Here is a 19184-nt window from a genome sequence, read left to right as displayed (position 1 = left end):
GCCTCTCCTCATAGGTCATGTGCTCCAGCCCCCTAATCATTTTGGTTGCCGTCCGCTGGACCCTCTTCAATGCGTCCACATCCTTTTTGTAGTGAAGGGCCCAGAAATGGACACAATACTCCAGATGTGGCCTCACCAGAGCTGAATAAAGGGGAATAATCACATCTCTAGAACTGCTGGTAATGCTCTTCTTAATGCAACGTAATATGCCATTCGCCTTCTTGGCTACAAGGGCACACTGTTGACTCATATCTAGCTTCTCATCCACTGTAACCCCCTGGTCCTTTTCTGCAGAACTACTACTTAGCTGGTTGGTCCCCAGCCTGTAACAATGCTTGGGATTCTTCCATCCCAAGTGGAGGACTCTGCACTTGTCCTTGTTGAACCTCATCAGATTTTTTGTGGCCCAATCCTCCAATTTGTCTAAGTCACTCTGGACCCTATCTTTACCCTCAAGCACATCTGCCTCTCCCCCTAGCTTAGTGTCATCTGCAAACTTGCTGAGGGTGCAATCCATCCCCTCATTCAGGTCATTAAATAAAGATATTGAACAAAACCAGTCCTAGAACTGAACCTTGGGGCACTCCCTAGAAACCGACCGCCATCCTGACATCAAACCAATGATCACTACGCGCTGGACCCGGCCTTTTAGCCATCTTTCTATCCATCTTCCCGTCCATTTATCCAATCCACATTTCCTTAACTTGCTGGCAAGAATATTATGGGAGACCGTATCAAAAGCCTTGCTAAAGTCAAGGTATATCACATCCACTGACTTTCCCATGTCTACAGAGCCAGTTACCTCATCATAGAAGCTAATCAGATTGGTCAGGCATGACTTGCCCTTTGTGAATCCATGCTGACTATTCCTGATCACTTTCCTCTCTTCCAAGTGCCTCAAAATAGATTCCTTAAGGATCCCTTCCATGAGTTTTTCAGGAACTGAGGTAAGACTGACTGGCCTATAGTTCTTTGGATTGTCCTTCTTCCCTTTTTTGAAGATGGGCACTACGTTTGCCTTTTTCTAATCATCGGGGTATGTTCTCGATCGTCACGATTTTTCAAAGATAATGGCCAAAGGCTTGTCAATGACATTTGCCAACTCCCTTGGATGTATTAAGTCCGGACCCATGGATTTATGTAAGTTTAGCTTTTCTAAATAGTTCCTAACCTGTTCTTTATCCACCAAGGGCTGTCCACCTTCATTCCATCTTGCGTCACTAAGCGCACGTTGGCCCTGACTTGTGCTATGGTGCAGGGATGATGCCCCGTGGTGACCAGTCCCTGGGCCAGGTGCTCATAAATGTCCACATTCCTGCAGCGTGTTTGCAGGGCCTGCAGAGCTTCCTCCTGGGACCAGAGCTCCAGCAGGTTTTTTATTTCGGGGCCAGAGCAGGCTGGTGTCTGCCTATTGGTGCCCCTGGGTGGGTCCTTGTCTCTGTCCCAAGAAGGGCCAGGGGGGCCTTGAAGCTGGGCCCGGGCTAGCACCGCTACTCTGGCTAGCTGCCGGACAGCAAGGCTTGTCTGGGTGCCTGTGCCTTTAAAAGGCTGCGACCAGGAACTACAGACGTGCTCTACCCGTAAAAGCTGGACTGTCCACCAGGGCTTCTTCCTGGAGGCCTTTTTTGTGGACAGAACTCGCTCCCTACATCCACACTTACCTTTTGTCAACATAACTAGGTCAACAAAGGCGTTATGCCTCATAAAAGGAGGTTTACAGCCGTCGCCAAAACTGCTGCGTTCTGTCGACTTACTGTCAACAGAACGTGGCGGTAGTGTAGACGCACGTATAGTTTTGTCGACAAAAGGCAACTTTTGTCGACAAAACCCTGTTGTCTAGACACACCTGTTTATATATCTAAACTGCTGGTGAAGGCCATTAGCGGTACGTAAGGAATTTAATGGGCCGATACTTATGACAATGATCTGTGACTAATCTTGCTTTTTCTGTAAGCCTGAACTGTGACTGGTCCTGCCAAGACAAGCAGCTAGGTCATCTGATGCTGGAACAGATTTCAGATGTAGCACTTTTCCATGGGGGTGTGAAAGGGCTGAAACTGAACACAAAGGATTCCCTCCTTGGGCAAAATCTATGTATTGGAAGGAAACCAAATAATATGGGCACCAAGATACCTCCTGTTTACCACCAAGATGACTGCTGGAAACATACAAGACTAAACAAGGGGAAGGATCATGACCAAGCTAGGAGGCAGCCTCGCTTGTGAGAAAAGACTATTAGAAGTATTAGTAGATTTCTGGTCCCACTGGGGCTGTACATCCAAGTGCTGTTTCAAGTCCCTGTGACTGAGCCTGCCCAGAGCTGAGCTGCTCTGTCTGTTTTGCTGTTGGCTGGGACTTCAACTGTGTTCCTTTGCTGGGGGAGATCAGAGGTGCTGGCTCAGCAGGACAGGCTGGTGGGGTGCCCAGAGAGCAGACAGGTGGGTGGGCTCAGTAGGATGATCATTCCATCAAGTGACAGTCTTGAGTTGTTTGTCACCAAAACCCGTCACAACCTTATTAGCAAGCAGTAGCCTTTCAATATGAATTATGTGATTTTACCCCTTCAGTATGATATCTTTAACTCTTGCTTCATGAAATCTACCTCAGCATTAATGGGGTGGATAGGCTGTGGAGAGATGCAGTTAAACAGATTTATTTTGATTAATTTGGTTTTCTTCCCTCACACACAAAAGAAGAGACAAGAGGATGTTAGTTCTGGTTTTATTCTAGTCCGAACCAAAATATCCTTCAAGGAAAAAAAAAGACCCATGGCCGGAATAGTGTCTCACAATTAAACTTTAATGCTGAACACTGAAGTGTCATAATGTTCTAAGAGACTGAATAAGAAGCATTCAGCTGCCTGAAGAAAGCAGCTTTGAAACAGGGGCACTGTTAGGAGATAACAATTCACAGGCCTCACATACAGTAAGAAGGGTGTCTAATGAAGGATACAGCCTGCTCCCTCTCCACCCCCATGCCACACCAGTGGCTGAGTAGCCTTTTCTACTAGAGAACTGAAACAAGCTTCCAGCAGTAAGTGATCTCTCTCTGCTAAAGCTCTGATTCAAATAACCTTTCACCACCAAGCTATGGCGCTCTGGTTCCCATGAATGTAGAAGTTGATGTAATGCATTCATAAGACAGACTACTGGAATAATGGAGTTTAGTGTATGGCTGGTACAGTCAGTGTATGTTGCTGGAAAGGAGAGGACTGTTCCAGTTTTTACATGTCTATTGTACACTAGGTTTAACCACTCACGTACCATCTTCTGATTTTGGATTTTGAAGTGAGGCAGAAAAGGGAAAAATTATGCAGTAGTGAGGGATAAATCAAGAAGGGGGAAGCCCTAGCGTCCTCTGAATATTGGTAGGTATCCTACCACATTCAGATGGCTGGTAAAATAGACCCCTACAACCACAGAAGTTAATAGGTTAAAAGATAAGTTTTTAAACAGGGTTCATTTAAAAAGGGTGACATCGTTGATTCTCCCAGTACTGTGAAATGTTACACACCACAGTGTAAGCCAGTCACCAAACTGAGGCGAGTTACTCAGGAGTGTCTTCCTTGATGTCTGACCTTACAGTTTGGGCTGCGAGGCTAGTTTCAGACTCAAGTTTTCAGCAAGCTTCTCCATGAACTCAAAGGTGTTCAAGTAGTCAGAACGCTTCACACTGTGGAGGGAAAAAAAACACAACTACCTTGATGCTCTCCTGTACCAAGGTTAAAGGAAAAAATGCTCTTCAGGCTTTGATGAGTTCTAATTACGCAGGACATATATCCCGATTTTACCAGGACAGTCCTGAATTTAAATACTCTGTCCCGGTGCCCCATCAAGTACAGCCTCTCTCCGAGTTATGAACGAGTTACGGACCAAACACTTGGCCGTAACTCGATCTGTTCATAACTCAGGCCCCACTGAGTTACACACGACTGCGCTGTTCGTAAGTGCAGGTCGCGTTCGTAACTCAGGGACCGCCTTTACAACTGCTCCATGGGAGCTTTAGTTGTAAATGCGAACAGTCATAACTCCACCGTTTGCTACTAGGGGATCAGCTGTAGAGAAATGTCCAGCGGGGCTTTCCAGGACATTTCACTACCCGATGGGGACACCAGCTTGTGGGAAGAAACGACCAAGAAATGGTGCCACACCATTGCTCCTTGTGCAGCGCAACAGCCTCCTCCCACTCCTCCCCAGCAAGGCACGTAGGCAGCTCCACTGACGCTTTGCCACTGGGCAGCCGGGCCGGCTGCTGGTGGCATGTGGCCCTTCCCTCTCCACTTCCACCCCCTTTCCCTCCTCCCCCCCCCCCCCACCCCGCGCAACCACCTCTGCTGCATGGGGTCCTGGTCTGGCGGCACTACCTCCTCCTCCTCCGAGCCACCTTGGAGCCCAGCAAGAGCTGTAGAGAGCCAGGCTTGGGTGTTACAGGGTAGGGCATGCTTGGGCTCAGCTGGTGCTGAGACTTGAGTGGAGGCTGCCCAGGATGCTATTTTTAGTACCACAGTCAGGGTCCCCGCAGGCAGCCCCGGCTCCACCTGGAGTCAAATGGCAGCTGTACAAGGTGCATTCCAGCTGAAGCAGCCTCACCAGCTGGAGCTAGGCAGCCTGTGGGGACTGGGACCACGGTACTAAAAACAGCACCACGGGCAGCATCTGCTCCAGTCGCAGTACATGGTCCCTCCATGGGAGCATCTGGGGATGGACTGCAGTAATAAAAATAGCACCGCAGCCCCCGCTCCAACCGCCACAAACTGCTTTCCATGCCGAAGGCAGAAGGTGAGGGAAGGGGCAGAGGAAGAACTAAGAGGAAGGTGTGGGTGAAGAGAGGAAGAGGCTTGTGCTGAGGGAAAAGGGGGGGGCAGGGCAGGAGAAAAAAGGGGAAGTCACCAAGGGGCAGACAAATGCCAGGGGGGCAAGAGGAGACAATGAGGAAAAGGGTGGAAGGGGGGAACAGGAGGGAAGGTGTCAAGAGAGGGTGGGAGAAGGGAGGGGACAGGGTGATGCTGGGAGAGGGTGGAACAATGGGGGCAAGAAGGAGGAAGGAGAAAAGGGAGGAGTGGGTGCTAGGAGAAGGGGCTGAAAGGAGGGGTGGGCATAAGGAAGGCTGGGGATGGAGCAAGTCACGTGTGAGGAGAACTGGGGCAGAAGGTGGTGAGGGGGTGGGCACCAGGGAGAAAGAGGGCAAGGGCAGTGGGAGATGAGGGAAGCACCAGGAAGGTGCAGGTGAAAGGGAAGTGGCAGGTGCCAGGGGACCATGGGGGAGAGGCAGAAGGGCAGACACATGGAAGGGAGAGACGGGCACCAGAGGAGAGAGGCAGGGCAGGTGGGTAGAGGGAGGTGTTAGGAAGGGGATGGGGAGGGGTAGCTCACATGATCAGTGGGGGGCTAGAGGAGGAGTGAGCACAGGGGTCAGAGAAAGGCTGGTGCAGGGGAGGGACGCAGGTCCCCAAAGGACTGAGGGGAGTGAGAAGGGCAGGAGCCAGGACAGCAGAGGAGGGTGAGGGGTGGGAGGCAGCAGCACCAGAGGAGCGGGGGGGGGGGGGGGGGGGGGGGGGGAGGGCAGGGTAGGAGACATGGCAGCAGAGGGAAAAGGGAGAGGTTTATAAGATATTTATTATTAACCTGGGTGCCACAGTGGCACATTCAAACAAGTGTACATGAATTCAATACTGGTGCTCAAGACAAAATTCACTCTGCTCATGGGAGGAAAATCTTAGAGGGAACACTTCTCTTAGCTCCTCCCCCCAAGTTAATGCAATGCAAATTGGGTTAATACAATTGCAGGATAGTTCCTGTGGGGGCCAAACCCATCCCTATTGGTAGAGGACAGTGGGAGGAGTTCTTAGAGGAGTCACATGACACCTTTTACTTCTGGTCTTGTGTCCATCTTGATCATGGGAGTACTACTTCCAGGGGCAGGATTTCTTGTAGCAAGGGGCGTAGCTAATGGGGTCAGAGGACATGGCTAACGTGTCCCTAGTTTTGGTTCCGAAAATATGGTCACCATAGTTAGAATGTGACTAAAAAGAGGAGCATCAGACACTGCTGCATAGGTTAATTCAGTGCAAGGACCTTTATAATAAGATGAAGGGGCGTGACACCAAGTGCTAGGCAACAACACCTATTGTGTAGAGTCCCTACCACAGTCTTAGTGGAGGAGCTACTCAGCCCATGGCTCAACATTTTGGAGGACAAAAAATGAAAAAAAAGACAGGAGTAAAGTCACAGGGCCAAAATCAGGGATCCAGAAGGGGACACTGAGCAGAGAACCCCAGACAGCACCTGCTATTCAAAGGTGTCTAGGGAGCTGACGGATGTGGCCCAGAGGTGATCAAAAGGAGATCACAGAGCAGCTTCCCACTCAGCATCCTCCTCTTGCTTTTATAGATGGCTACTTTGGCCAGTGCTCGTAGACGGTTGGAGGAGGTGGTCTTGTGACTTCATAGGGCCATGTATAGGGCGTGCATATATTCTTGAGGAGACAGAAAAAGGGCTGAAACTTGGCATGCTGCATCTGAATGTGCACCAGGTGTTAGGACATAGATATTCAGGCCTGCTTGTAGAGGCATGACTCTCTAAGAACAAGGAATCGATACCCAGCCTATCTGTCGGAGTCCTTTTTCTTAAGATAAGGGTTTTGGCACATTCCAAACCAGTCCAAAGCATTCATATTGAAATAACACATTCCAACAATTGGGGCTGTTATCTATGGCCTCCAGATAAAGGGAAGAGCCTAGAAATTTAAGTTGATAGCTTTCTGTCTGGCAATGACCCACTCCTCATCTCTATTGCTTATCTGCATGGTCTGACTGGTTCTCTGACTGGTTTCTGTCTCCTGGATGATTAATTTTGCTGGGTGTAAACCAATTAAGGTGGTGGGATATAATTGGTTAGATAATCATGTTACAATATGTTAGGGTTGCTCTTTCTAAATGTACATGGGACAAATATGAAGGGAGGGGGAAAGCAGGGAAAAAAGGAAAGTAAAGTGGGTTCACACTTGCTAGAAGCTAACCCCCATAAACATCAAATGACTTGTACCTCTGGACCTCAGGTCTTGCTAGTTTCTGTTCTCTGCTCCTCACATGAAGTGGGAGGGTGAAGGGATAAGCCCTGTAGTCTGAGGGCCTCCCTGATGTCACAAAAGAGAGAGGTGTCAGGGAGGGAGGTGAACCACAGAAGGTACAGGGCCATATTCATAGCTCCAGCTGATAGCCCCAGTGGGCTGTGGGACTAAAGGGGGAATACAAGTTGGCCGACTGGGATTCCTCACCTCTACAGTATGTCAGGGCCAGACAGTATGGTGAGGAAATGGAACGTGTAGAACATGAGTGTGGAAAGCAGTTCTCTAGGCATGGTGCGGAAATTAACCCGCTCCATAAGTGAGCCAGCTGCAGATGAAGAGGCTGGAGGTTTTCCAATAACGAGGGCAAGAGGAGAAGGATGGTGGGGAGCACTTCCAGGACAGACAAACTGCAGCTGCATTTAAGATTCATGTACAATAACTTGTCAAATTAAACATGCTTCAGCATAATCTAAAGCAACTTCATTTCTCATTAGGAAGTCACACAGTTAGGTGTATTTAGTGCCTTTCAGCGATGCAGGCAGCAGCATTAAAATGAAGCCACTGCAGGAGTGGAGCAGACACATAGATACCAGTGTACTATGATGGGTGCCAACAATAAAGGAAGGAGAAAATATCTGGATAAAAAGAGAAGGACAAATCCTTCTTCCTAGGAGAAGAACAGCAATTCTCACCCATCCTTGGAAAAGTTGCAAAACTGGCTCTGATTTTCATCAGTAAAAAAAGAGTGGCAAGTGGAGGCTTGACTCAGGTATTACAGTTCAGAGTGGAAGTGGAGGTACAGCAGCCAGCCCAAGAGATTGTAGCTAGTCTTAGCCCATACAATTCACAATTCTCCTCAGTCCCTTGGGAAAAGGTGGACGCATGGCCAACTCATGTTGAGCGGAATGGTTTAGTCCTGTATGTTACCTTATTAGGGATGTTAAATAACCGTTAATTGAATAGTCGAGTAACCTCATGAATTCTAACGGTCAGTTGACTGCTCTATAGCACCTGGGGGCGGGGCCGGCAGCCAGTGCGCTCCAGCTCCACTTCCAAGGAACCCCCTGCCATTCCTTGCAGGTGTTAGGCAGGAGCTGGTCTTCAAGGGGAGCCAGTTTAAAAACCAAAGGCAGCACCGCAAGGTGGCAGCAGCCCCCATCTGTGGTGCGAGATGGAACAGAGCCAGGCTGCCTGCCAGCCCAGCTCCTAATACACTTTCAATGCAGAGCTGCAGCAGGGGTAGGCACCGGACCTGTCGCAAGCCAGGACTGAGCCAGGCTGCTGGCCAGCCTGCTAGAACATTTACTTTGGGGGGGAAGACGGGGATGTGTGTAGTCTACAGCATTACCTATAAGCTTTTGCTTATTGGTTAATCGACTACATCAGGGTGGCCAACCCATTCCAGACAAAGAGCCACAATAGCAGTGGAGACAGTGTGAAGAGCCAGGGCAAAGTTGTTGAGAAAAAAAAATACACCCTGCTGGGGGAAATAGCTGTTGGTTAGCAATTTTTCCCTGGGTCTTCGCGGCCCTACCTTTTTTTTGTTTGTTTGCCTCAACAACGTTGCCCCCAAAAAAGCACTGGGAAGGGGTGAGAGGTGCAGGCTCTGGAAGGGAATTTGGGTGCAGGAGTAGAAGAGAAGAGGATGCTGGCTCAGGGAGGGGGCTCTAGGCTGGGGAGTGTTGGACTCAGGTGGAAGGTTGGGGTGCTGAGCAAGGCAGGGCTTGTGGCTGTGAGGGTGCAGGAGTTTGGGCTGGAGTGTATGAGGGGCTCAGGACACAGGTTTGCAGGGTGTGAACGGTGCAGGAGTGTTGTGGCAGAAGACTGGGGATGTGAGACGCTCAGGACAGAAGGCTTCAGTGTAGGACAGGCTCAGGTTTGGAGTCTGAGGGGTGCAGGAGTGTTATGATGCTGCAGCCAGATGGGGGCTTGTTGGCCAGGTTTCATTTTTAAAGTCAGTTGGGGCCACACAAGTGAGATACCAAAAAAAAAAACCCCTCAACCCCTCCCCCCCCCCCAAGCCTCACTAATGTGGCCCCAACTGTGCTGGTAGGGTGCTGGTGGATGCTGGGGCAGGGTACTCATGGTGGGTGGATGGGGGGACAGAGACAGCTGGGGCCAGTACCTGGGGATCCCAAGTCTCAAGAAGCGTGCGGGCTGCTCCTCCCCTCCCTAAACAGCTGGTGCGCTTCTTGAAATGCCCAGTATGTCGCTCTGCCAGGGACTTCCTTCCCCCCAGGTGCCTGCCTGTGCAGGGTGTGTGTGTGTGTAGGAGTATCAGAGCTGTATTCCAGCTCCAACTTTTCAGGAAGCGCATGCTCTTCCTCTGCTCCCCATGACAGCTGCGTGCTTCCTGAGAAGTTGGAGAGGGTATGCAGTCTCAGGATTCCTATTCCCTCCCTGCGCAGGCAGGTAGCAGGGGGAAAAGTCCCCAGTGGTGTGACAGACCCGGCACTGTGAAGAACAAGTCATGCCAAACTAATCTGATAGCTTTCTTTGATAGGATAATGAGCCTTGTGGATAAGGGAGAAGCGGTGGATGTCATATACCTAGACTTTAGTAAGGCATTTGATACGGTCTCGCATGATATTCTTATTGATAAACTTGGCAAATATAACAGACAGGGCCACGATAAGGTGGGTGCATAATTGGCTGGATAACCGTAGTCAGAGAGTTGTTGTTAACGGTTCTAAATCCTGCTGGAAAGGGATAACAAGTGGAGTTCCTCAAGGGTCTGTTTTGGGACCCGTACTGTTCAATATCTTCATCAATGACGTAGATATTGGGATACAGTGAACCCTCGTTTATCGCGGTAGATAGGTTCCAAACCCGACCGCGATAGTTGAAAATCCGCGAAGTAGGGACACCATATTTAACATGTATACAGCGAGCCCTCGCTACTTCGCGGTTCGACCATCGCGGATTCACGTATATACATAATGTAATGAAAAAAGTCCGCGAAGTCGTGAATCCGCGATGGTCGAACCGCGAAGTAGCGAGGGCTCACTGTAGAGAGTACACTTATTAAGTTTGCAGATGATACCAAACTGGGTGGGGTTGCAACTTCTTTGGAGGATAGGGACATAATTCAAAATGACCTTAGCAAGTTAGAGAAATGGTCAGAGGTAAACAGGATGAAGTTTAATAAAGAGAAATGCAAAGTACTCCACTTAGGAAGGAACAATCAGTTCCATACATACAAGATGGGAAGCGACTGTCTAGGAAGGAGCATGGCGGAAAGGGATCTAGGGGTCATAGTGGACCACAAGTTGAATATGAGTCAACAATGTGATGCTGTTGCAAAAAAAGCAAATATGATTCTAGGTTGTATCAACAGGTGTGTTGTAAGCAAAACTCGTGAAGTCATTCTGCCACTCTACTCTGCACTAGTTAGGCCTCAGCTGGAGTACTGTGTCCAGTTCTGGGCGCCACAATTCAAGAAAGATGTAGAGAAATTGGAAAGGGTACAGAGAAGAGCGACAAGAATGATTAAAGGTTTAGAGAACATGACCTATGACACCAGGCTTCATGAACTGGGCTTGTTTAGTTTGGAAAAAAGAAGATTAAGGGGGGGACATGATAGCGGTTTTCAAATACCTAAAAGGGTGTCACAAGGAGGAAGGAGAAAATTTGTTCCTCTTGGTTTCTGAGGACAGGACAAGGAGTAATGGGCTTAAAGTGCAGCAGGGGAGGTTTAGATTGGACATTAGGAAAAAATTCCTAACTGTCAGGGTGGTCAAATATTGGAATAAATTGCCAAAGGAGGTGGTGGAATCTCCCTCTCTGGAGATATTTAAGAACAGGTTAGCTAGACATCTGTCAGGGATGGTGTAGACGGAGCTTGGTCCTGCCTTGAGGGCGGGGGGCTGGACTCGATGACCTCTTGAGGTCCCTTTCAGTCCTATTATTCTATGATTCTATGATTTCAAGAAGCGTGCCAGCTGTTTAGGGGAGGGGAAGAGCATATTGCTCTAACCCAGTCCCCCTCCCCTTCCCCAGAGCCAGGCACCTCCCCCCCCCCGCCGCTCTACCGCAATCCCCCTCTCCTCCCCTTCCCCAAAGCCAAGCACACACACCCCCAACCCAATCCCCCTCTACTCCCCTTCCCCAAAGCCAGGCACCCCCCCACACCCAATCCCCCTCTCCGCCCCTTCCCAAAAGCCAGGCATGCCACCTGCCAACCCAATCCCCCTCTCCGCCCCTTCCCCAAAGCCAGGCACCCACACCCCCCCAACCCAATCCCCCTCTCTGCCCCTTCCCCAAAGCCAGGCACCCCCCCCAACCCAATCCCCCTCTCCGCCCCTTCCCCAAAGCCAGGCACACACACCCCCCCAACCCAATCCCCCTCTCCGCCCCTTCCCCAAAGCCAGGCACACACACACACCCCCAACCCAATCCCCCTCTCCGCCCCTTCCCCAAAGCCAGGCACCCCCCCCAACCCAATCCCCCTCTCCGCCCCTTCCCCAAAGCCAGGCACACACACCCCCAACCCAATCCCCCTTTTTCTCCTTCCCCAAAGCCAGGCATACCACCCGCCAACCCAATCCCCCTCTCCTCCCCTTCCCCAAAGCCAGGCACCCCCCCCCCCAACCCAATCCCCCTCTCCGCCCCTTCCCCAAAGCCAGGCACACACACCCCCCCCAACCCAATCCCCCTCTCCGCCCCTTCCCCAAAGCCAGGCACACACCCCCCCCCCAACCCAATCCCCCTCTCCGCCCCTTCCCCAAAGCCAGGCACCCCACCCAACCCAATCCCCCTCTCCGCCCCTTCCCCAAAGCCAGGCACACACACCCCCAACCCAATCCCCCTTTTTCTCCTTCCCCAAAGCCAGGCACACACACCCCCAACCCAATCCCCCTCTCCGCCCCTTCCCCAAAGCCAGGCATACCACCCGCCAACCCAATCCCCCTCTCCTCCCCTTCCCCAAAGCCAGGCACACCCCCCCAACCCAATCCCCCTCTCCGCCCCTTCCCCAAAGCCAGGCATACCACCCCCAGCCCAATGCCCTTCTCCTCCCCTTCCCCAAAGCCAGGCACACCCCCCCCAACCCAATCCCCCTCTCCGCCCCTTCCCCAAAGCCAGGCATACCACCCGCCAACCCAATCCCCCTCTCCGCCTCTTCCCCAAAGCCAGGCACACCACCCGCCAACCCAATCCCCCTCCCCAAAGCCAGGCATACCACCCGCCAACCCAATCCCCCTCTCCGCCCCTTCCCCAAAGCCAGGCATACCACCCGCCAACCCAATCCCCCTCTCCGCCCCTTCCCCAAAGCCAGGCATACCACCCGCCAACCCAATCCTCTCTCCTCCCCTTCCCCAAAGCCAGGCACACCCCCCCAACCCAATCCCCCTCTCCGCCCCTTCCCCAAAGCCAGGCACACACACCCCCAACCCAATCCCCGTCTCCGCCCCTTCCCCAAAGCCAGGCACACACCCCCAACGCAATCCCCCTCTCCTCCCCTTCCCCAAAGCCAGGCATACCACCCGCCAACCCAATCCCCTCTCCTCCCCTTCCCCAAAGGCAGGCACACCCCCCCAACCCAATCCCCCTCTCCTCCTCTTCCCCAAAGCCAGGCATACCACCTGCCAACCCAATCCCCCTCTCCGCCCCTTCCCCAAAGCCAGGCACACACCCCCCCCCAACCCAATCCCCCTCTCCGCCCCTTCCCCAAAGCCAGGCACACACACCCCCCCAACCCAATCCCCCTTTTTCCCCTTCCCCAAAGCCAGGCACATACACCCCCAATCCAATCCCCCTCTCCGCCCCTTCCCCAAAGCCAGGCACACACCCCCAACCCAATCCCCCTCTCCGCCCCTTCCCCAAAGCCAGGAACACCCCCCCCAAACCAATCCCCCTCTCCTCCCCTTCCCCAAAGCCAGGCACACCCCCCCAGCCCAATCCCCTTCTCCTCCCCTTCCCCAAAGCCAGGCACACACACCCCAAACCAATCCCCCTCTCCTCTCCTTCCCCAAAGCCAGGCACACCCCCCCAGCCCAATCCCCTTCTCCTCCCCTTCCCCAAAGCCAGGCACACACACCCCAAACCAATCCCCCTCTCCTCTCCTTCCCCAAAGCCAGGCACACCCCCCCAACCCAATCCCCCTTCTTCCCCTTCCCCAAAGCCAGGCACACACACCCCCAACCCAATCCCCCTCTCCTCCCCTTCCCCAAAGCCAGGCACACCCCCCCCCAACCCAATCTCCCTCTCCTCCCCCTCCCCAAAGCCAGGCATACCACCCGCCAACCCAGCCCCCCTCTCCGCTCCTTCCCCAAAGCCAGGCATACCACCCGCCAACCCAATCCCCCTCCCCAAAGCCAGGCATACTACCCGCCAACCCAATCTCCCTCTCCGCCCCATCCCCAAAGCCAGGCATACCACCCGCCAACCCAATCCCCTCTCCTCCCTTTCCCCAAAGCCAGGCACACCCCCCCAACCCAATCCCCCTCTCTTCCCCTTCCCCAAAGCCAGGCACACCCCCTGCCAACCCAATCCCCCTCTCCGCCCCTTCCCCAAAGCCAGGCACACCCCCCCCAACCCAATCTCCCTCTCCTCCCCTTCCCCAAAGCCAGGCATACCACCCGCCAACCCAACCCCCCTCTCCGCCTCTTCCCCAAAGCCAGGCATACCATCCGCCAACCCAATCCCTCTCTCCTCCCCTTCCCCAAAGCCAGGCATACCACTCGCCTACCCAATCCCCTCTCCTCCCCTTCCCCAAAGCCAGGCACACCACCCGCCAACCCAATCCCCTCTCCTCCCCTTCCCCAAAGCCAGGCACACCCCCCCAACCCAATCCCCCTCTCCGCCCCTTCCCCAAAGCCAGGCATACCATCCGCCAACCCAATCCCCTCTCCTCCCCTTCCCCAAAGCCAGGCACACCCCCCCCAACCCAATCCCCCTCTCCTCCCCTTCCCCAAAGCCAGGCATACCACCTGCCAACCCAATCCCCCTCTCTGCCCCTTCCCCAAAGCCAGGCACACCCCCCCCCCCACCCACTCCCCCTCTCCGCCCCTTCCCTAAAGCCAGGCATACCACCCGCCAACCCAATCCTCTTACCCCCGCTCTAATCTAATTCTCAGGTCCCAGAGCTGCCGCCACAGCCAGGTGTCTCCCTCCAGGCCTTGGGGCACATGCACTGAGTGGCCGGCTTTGAGCATGAGCTGGCTGGGATGCCGTGCGCAACCCAATCCCCCTTCCTTTTCTCTTCCTTCCCCTTCCCCAGACACCTCCCCTCCCTGCTATAACCCAATCCCCCTCCCCCGCAACCTTATGCTTGGGTCCCGGAGCCAGAGCTGCTGTGTCGCATCCAGGACACCATGCACACTGCTCTCCTCTCCCCACCTGATCCCCTTCTCAAGAACCAGGCATCTATCCCCACCCCTCCAAATTTATGCCTGGAGCCGCTGCCTGTGCTCAGCCTGGCCGTGCGAGCGGCTGACCTGAGCGGTTCCAGGTTCTGTCCTGGTTCTGTCAGGAGCTGCAATTTTTGTTGTGGCTTGCGAGCCTCGGGTTGGCCACTCCTGGACTACATTATTACATCCCTACTGTATATCCAGCAAATATGGTAGCAAGACCATCCCAACATCCTTAACAAAAGAGCTAGTTCACCATGGAGAAACATGTTAAGGAGAGAATTGTCAGAGTACTGTAGATGAGTAATAGATTTTTGGAGATTTAAAATCCAGGCCTTCATACTAGTGCAGTTCACACTTGTATTCAATAAAAGAAAGTGTCAATGTAAGATAGTCGTTCCACAATAACTGTCTCCCAGTCTGTTCTGATCAACCTGGGTTCTTATACAGTTTGGCCCGACAGGATGGATTACTTTAGATTGTAAGCTCTTGGCAGCAGGGACTGCCTCTCCATCATGACATCTGACCTTCAGTTCCCTGCCTGTAAAATGGGGTTAATGATGGTAACTTCCTTTGTGCAGTGCTTTGAGATCTAAAAATGAAGAGCCAGCTACTATTATTATCCTGTTCTTATACAGCACATCACCTAAAGAGGTCCTGGCCCATAGCCATTACAGTAATACAAATAATAAACCTACCCCACACCAGTCTGCTGTTCACTACTGGTGACTACAGGGCTTAACAACCATGCTAATGTCCAGTGTAAAGCAGTTTTAAGATAGTATGCATTATCTGCACTTACTTAGGCAAACCTTTAATGCAAGCAGCTAAGTCCTTTGTCATGAAGCCAGCCTCTATCGTCTCTACACAGACCTCTTCCAAGGCATTGGCAAAATTCTGGAGGTCAGTGTTGTTATCCAGTTTAGCTCGGTGAGCTAGTCCTCTAGTCCATGCAAAAATGGAGGCTGAGGAGAAAGAGTGTAATTGTATGCTGAAACAATATGATAATGAGGCTGCATTTTTCAGCACTGTTACAACAAACTAAGAAAGAAAGAACAACTGATGAAGCTAAAATTTCAGTGAAAATCTGGAGTGGGAACAGGATTGACTTCATGTCACTGCCTCTTCCTTGCTTCTTGAAAGCAACCTACTCCTATCTTTTATTATGCTCCAGTATCTCTTTCACTCCTCTCTGTGGCACATGATGAAGATGAACAAAGATTAACATGAGGAGCTACAAGCAATTAAACATCCAATTATTAAACACCATATAAACAGGAATCTCATTACTTCCCTTGAATATAACATCATATTTCTCAGTGCAATTGCAGAGTATGTTTTAGCATGATTTTTAGGGCTTGAATATACATCCCCTTGGGCTGTGTCTAGGCTACATGCCTCTGTAGTGAGGCATGTAGATTAGACACATAGGCAAAGGCAAATGAAGCCGTGATTTAAATGATCACGGCTTCATTTACATTTACATGGCTGCCGCGCTGAGCCGACAAACAGCTGATCAGCTGTTTGTCCGCTCAGCGCGCTAGTCTGGACGCTCCCCTGCCGACATCAAAGCCCTTTGTCGGCAGCCCCGTTATTCCTCATGGGATGAGGTTTACCGGGGCTGCCGACAAAGGGCTTTGATGTCGGCAGGGGAGCGTCCAGACTAGCACGACGGGCAGACAAACAGCTGATCAGCTGTTTGTCGGCTCAGCGCAGCAGCCATGTAAATGTAAATGAAGCCGCGATCATTTAAATCGCAGCTTCATTTGCCTTTGCCAAAACAACAAATCTACATGGCTCCGTCGACGGAGCTGTATGAACTTGCCATACACTAACTGCTCATATGGTCCCTGCTGCTAAAAGTTCCTAATGTGCTTTAATCTATCCAGAAGCACACAAGGGTACTCATAAGTGCATGGAACCAAGGTCCACATGGACACTTAATGCAGATAGATTTATATCCTGGCTTGCTGAGAACTAACCGTTCATATAAACAAACCTATACTCTGCTCACTTGTGCCTATCAGCTGTGTACACCTATCTGAGTTGAAAGTAAAAGAACTCATGGTGCCATTGTGACACCGTTAATGAACAGATGGCCAAACATTCATAGGCCAGATTGCACATACTGTTCATCACTCCCCTCCATTCAGTTCCAAGCTGCTTGTGCTGTGTACTTGCAGAAGTACCTAGTAAGCTGTACAAACGATCATGCACCTAGCAGGAATTTGCAGAAACAGCAACACTGATGTTCTCAGTCTTAACTACTCCTTACATGAAGTGATCAGTCAAAGAAGCATAAGGCATCTTACCAATGGGATTTGTGGAAGTTTCTTGACCCTTCTGATACATGCGATAGTGACGTGTCACTGTGCCATGAGCAGCTTCAGCTTCCACGGTCTTGCCATCTGGGCAGATCAGTACACTGGTCATCATCCCCAGAGAGCCATACCCTGCAAGTTAAAATCAAATGGATCAAGTCTTCCTCTGAAAACCCTGACTCTGCTAAAGCGGCACCATTTTGCCAAGCCACAAAGGAAGCCAAATACACAAGAATATTCTGTGTAACAGTCATACATTAAACCCACTTGTTCAGTTCTGACTTAGGAAGCTGCTCTTAAGACTCTGAACAATAGAAGTTATTCACCAAGGCCATAGAAAGCTGCAGACATTTTGTCCCAATTCAAACAAATTCATATTCACCATAATCAGCCACTTTTTTTCTGTCAATGAGCTCATAGTCTGTGACCACCGTTTTTCTCCCACTAACTCCCAAAGCAAAATAAGAGTCACTCAAAATTGTAAGGCAGCACAGGAAAAACACGGCAAGGCTGTTTGAGACTGCATTTGATTTCACACCTTCTGATCCCAACAAGAGTAGTAATTCAATTTTCCTGAGGGAGACTCATATTTCCCCTAGGGAACAAAAGCAATGGGCCTTTAAAAAAAAACAAAACAAAAAAAAAAAAACCCCAGCTAGCTGCAGTGGCAGGAACGGAATATTCACTGAAGAGGGGCATGCACAGAGATAGAAAGGGGAAATGAGGGAAGGCGCAGAGACTTGGCTGGGGAAGGGGGAAAGTGGGGATCCTACCTGCCCCCAGGCCCATTCCAGCCCCATCTGGGTCTCGCTTCCTGCAGTAGCTGCTTCAGCTCCGTCTCCCCGCTTGCTCCCTGCCCACTGCCTGCTTTGCAAAGGTTGCTCCAGCTCCAGTGTGGATTCTGCTCTAGCCTTCCCTTGTTGCAGTGTGCGCAAGTTTGAGTAGGACAAAGCCCTCCCAGTATTTCCACTGTGGCAGCCCTAGCTCCTCCAGGCCCCCTCCATGGCTCTACTGCCATGTTCATGAATACTGCTGTCAATCCTTATTCCCCACACCTATCCTGTCACTTCCATCTCCTTTCCTCGAGAGAAAAGGCTTTTGGGGTAGGAGGAGAAACATGCTTTTGTAGAGAAATTTAAATTTCTGGTCTATGCCACACCTGATCATCTCAGGTACTCTCAGCCAGGTCCTCCGCTGATACAAAGTGACATGCTCTAGAAATGTCAAAGCACTACACTCAGGTATACCAACTAAGGCCTGCCTCTCTGTGCCTAATAGACTAGGCTTTGAGTTTACATGCCGTCTCCTTGGGAGGATCACAAATTATTTCAGAAACATGGATAAGTTCCATCTTGCAACCTGTGTGTGGCAGGCAAATATTCTCCTCCTCCCCAATTTAGAGGAGACAGGCATAGAAAGATTGAAGGGCTTGCCTAATATCACATGGATCCAGTGGCTTCGATGCACCTATAGTCTCTTGACTTCCTATCATCTGCCACATGAATGGGTGGATTAATGCAGAGACAAACCAGGCACATCAGGGAAAGGGGCCAAAATCATAGGCGAGCATCCTCCTTCTCCAATGCTTTGCCCCACCAAGGGGGGCAACAGCAGCCTCTCACCGTGGCACCACAACTATCCCAGCCTGACATGGAGGGGACACCCCAGAGGCAGAGAAGAAATTGAAAAGTGAACTCTCTCTGCCGCAGAGGTTCTTGTCCCACAGGTCTAGTCATGGCTCCCGACCCCAGGCACTGCGGGATGCAACCTGGTACATGAGGTTACAGCACCAGTCAGGTTTGGCCCCGTTGCCCCTCCAGTGGGAGGAAAGAGGCTGGGCCAAACCTGACTGAAACCTCATGCACCAGATCACAATGCCAGGAGCAGGGCCTAGCCCAGTAAGACAGGAACTATCACTGTGGACAAGGTCTCCCCAACCCTCTCGCTCTCTGGAGCCTAGGGTGACCAGATAGCCAGAGTGACAAATCAGAATGGGTGGGGGGGGGGGGCGGGGGAGAGGTAATAGGCTCTTATACAAACCAAAACCCTGAATACTGTGACTCTCCCTATAAAATTGGGACATCTGGTCCCCTATCAGAGCCTCCCCCTGCACCGGGCCAAGAAAAATGTACGTTTGCTTAGGGTCAGGTGATGTATCATTTTTCCTTCTCCTATGTTCCTTCAGCATTTAGGGTCCAAACCTGCAAGGTCCCAACGGGTGGAACTCCCACACTTGAGCAGATGTTCAATGAGCCTTACAACTTAATGGATCAGGCCCATACCCTGGGTTGGAATGTTCCTTCCCACAAAAAGAGCCACAGGAGAGAGCCCCAGGGAACAGAAAAACAAACAAACGAACAAACACACAAAACCTGTTATCCCGGTGCCATCCCCTCTGGTGGGAGGAGCTTGTGAAACTGGGAGCTCATGTCACCTTCTCACTTTC

General features: G+C 51.5%; 1 protein-coding gene across 2 annotated transcripts in view; it reads right to left on the bottom strand.

Moving 5' to 3' along the window:
• Window positions 1-2778: 2778 nt before the first annotated feature.
• Window positions 2779-19184, bottom strand: part of IDH1 (isocitrate dehydrogenase (NADP(+)) 1) — a 33434-nt gene continuing 17028 nt past the window's right edge. For both annotated transcript variants that reach the window (XM_075933827.1, XM_075933828.2), the window contains 3 exons: window positions 16730-16870; window positions 15220-15382; window positions 2779-3672 (listed from right to left, as the gene is read on the bottom strand). In XM_075933827.1, coding sequence (XP_075789942.1) covers window positions 3579-3672; window positions 15220-15382; window positions 16730-16870 — 398 coding nt within the window. In that variant the 3' untranslated portion in view covers window positions 2779-3578. The remainder of the gene's footprint in view (window positions 3673-15219; window positions 15383-16729; window positions 16871-19184) is intronic.

This window comes from Pelodiscus sinensis, chromosome 7 (genome assembly GCF_052426305.1).
Source record: "Pelodiscus sinensis isolate ZL-2025 chromosome 7, ASM5242630v1, whole genome shotgun sequence".
NCBI classification, from domain to species: domain Eukaryota; kingdom Metazoa; phylum Chordata; order Testudines; family Trionychidae; genus Pelodiscus; species Pelodiscus sinensis.
The sequence above is the reverse complement of the archived record's forward strand: the minus strand, read 5'-3'. Positions and strand labels throughout refer to the sequence as shown.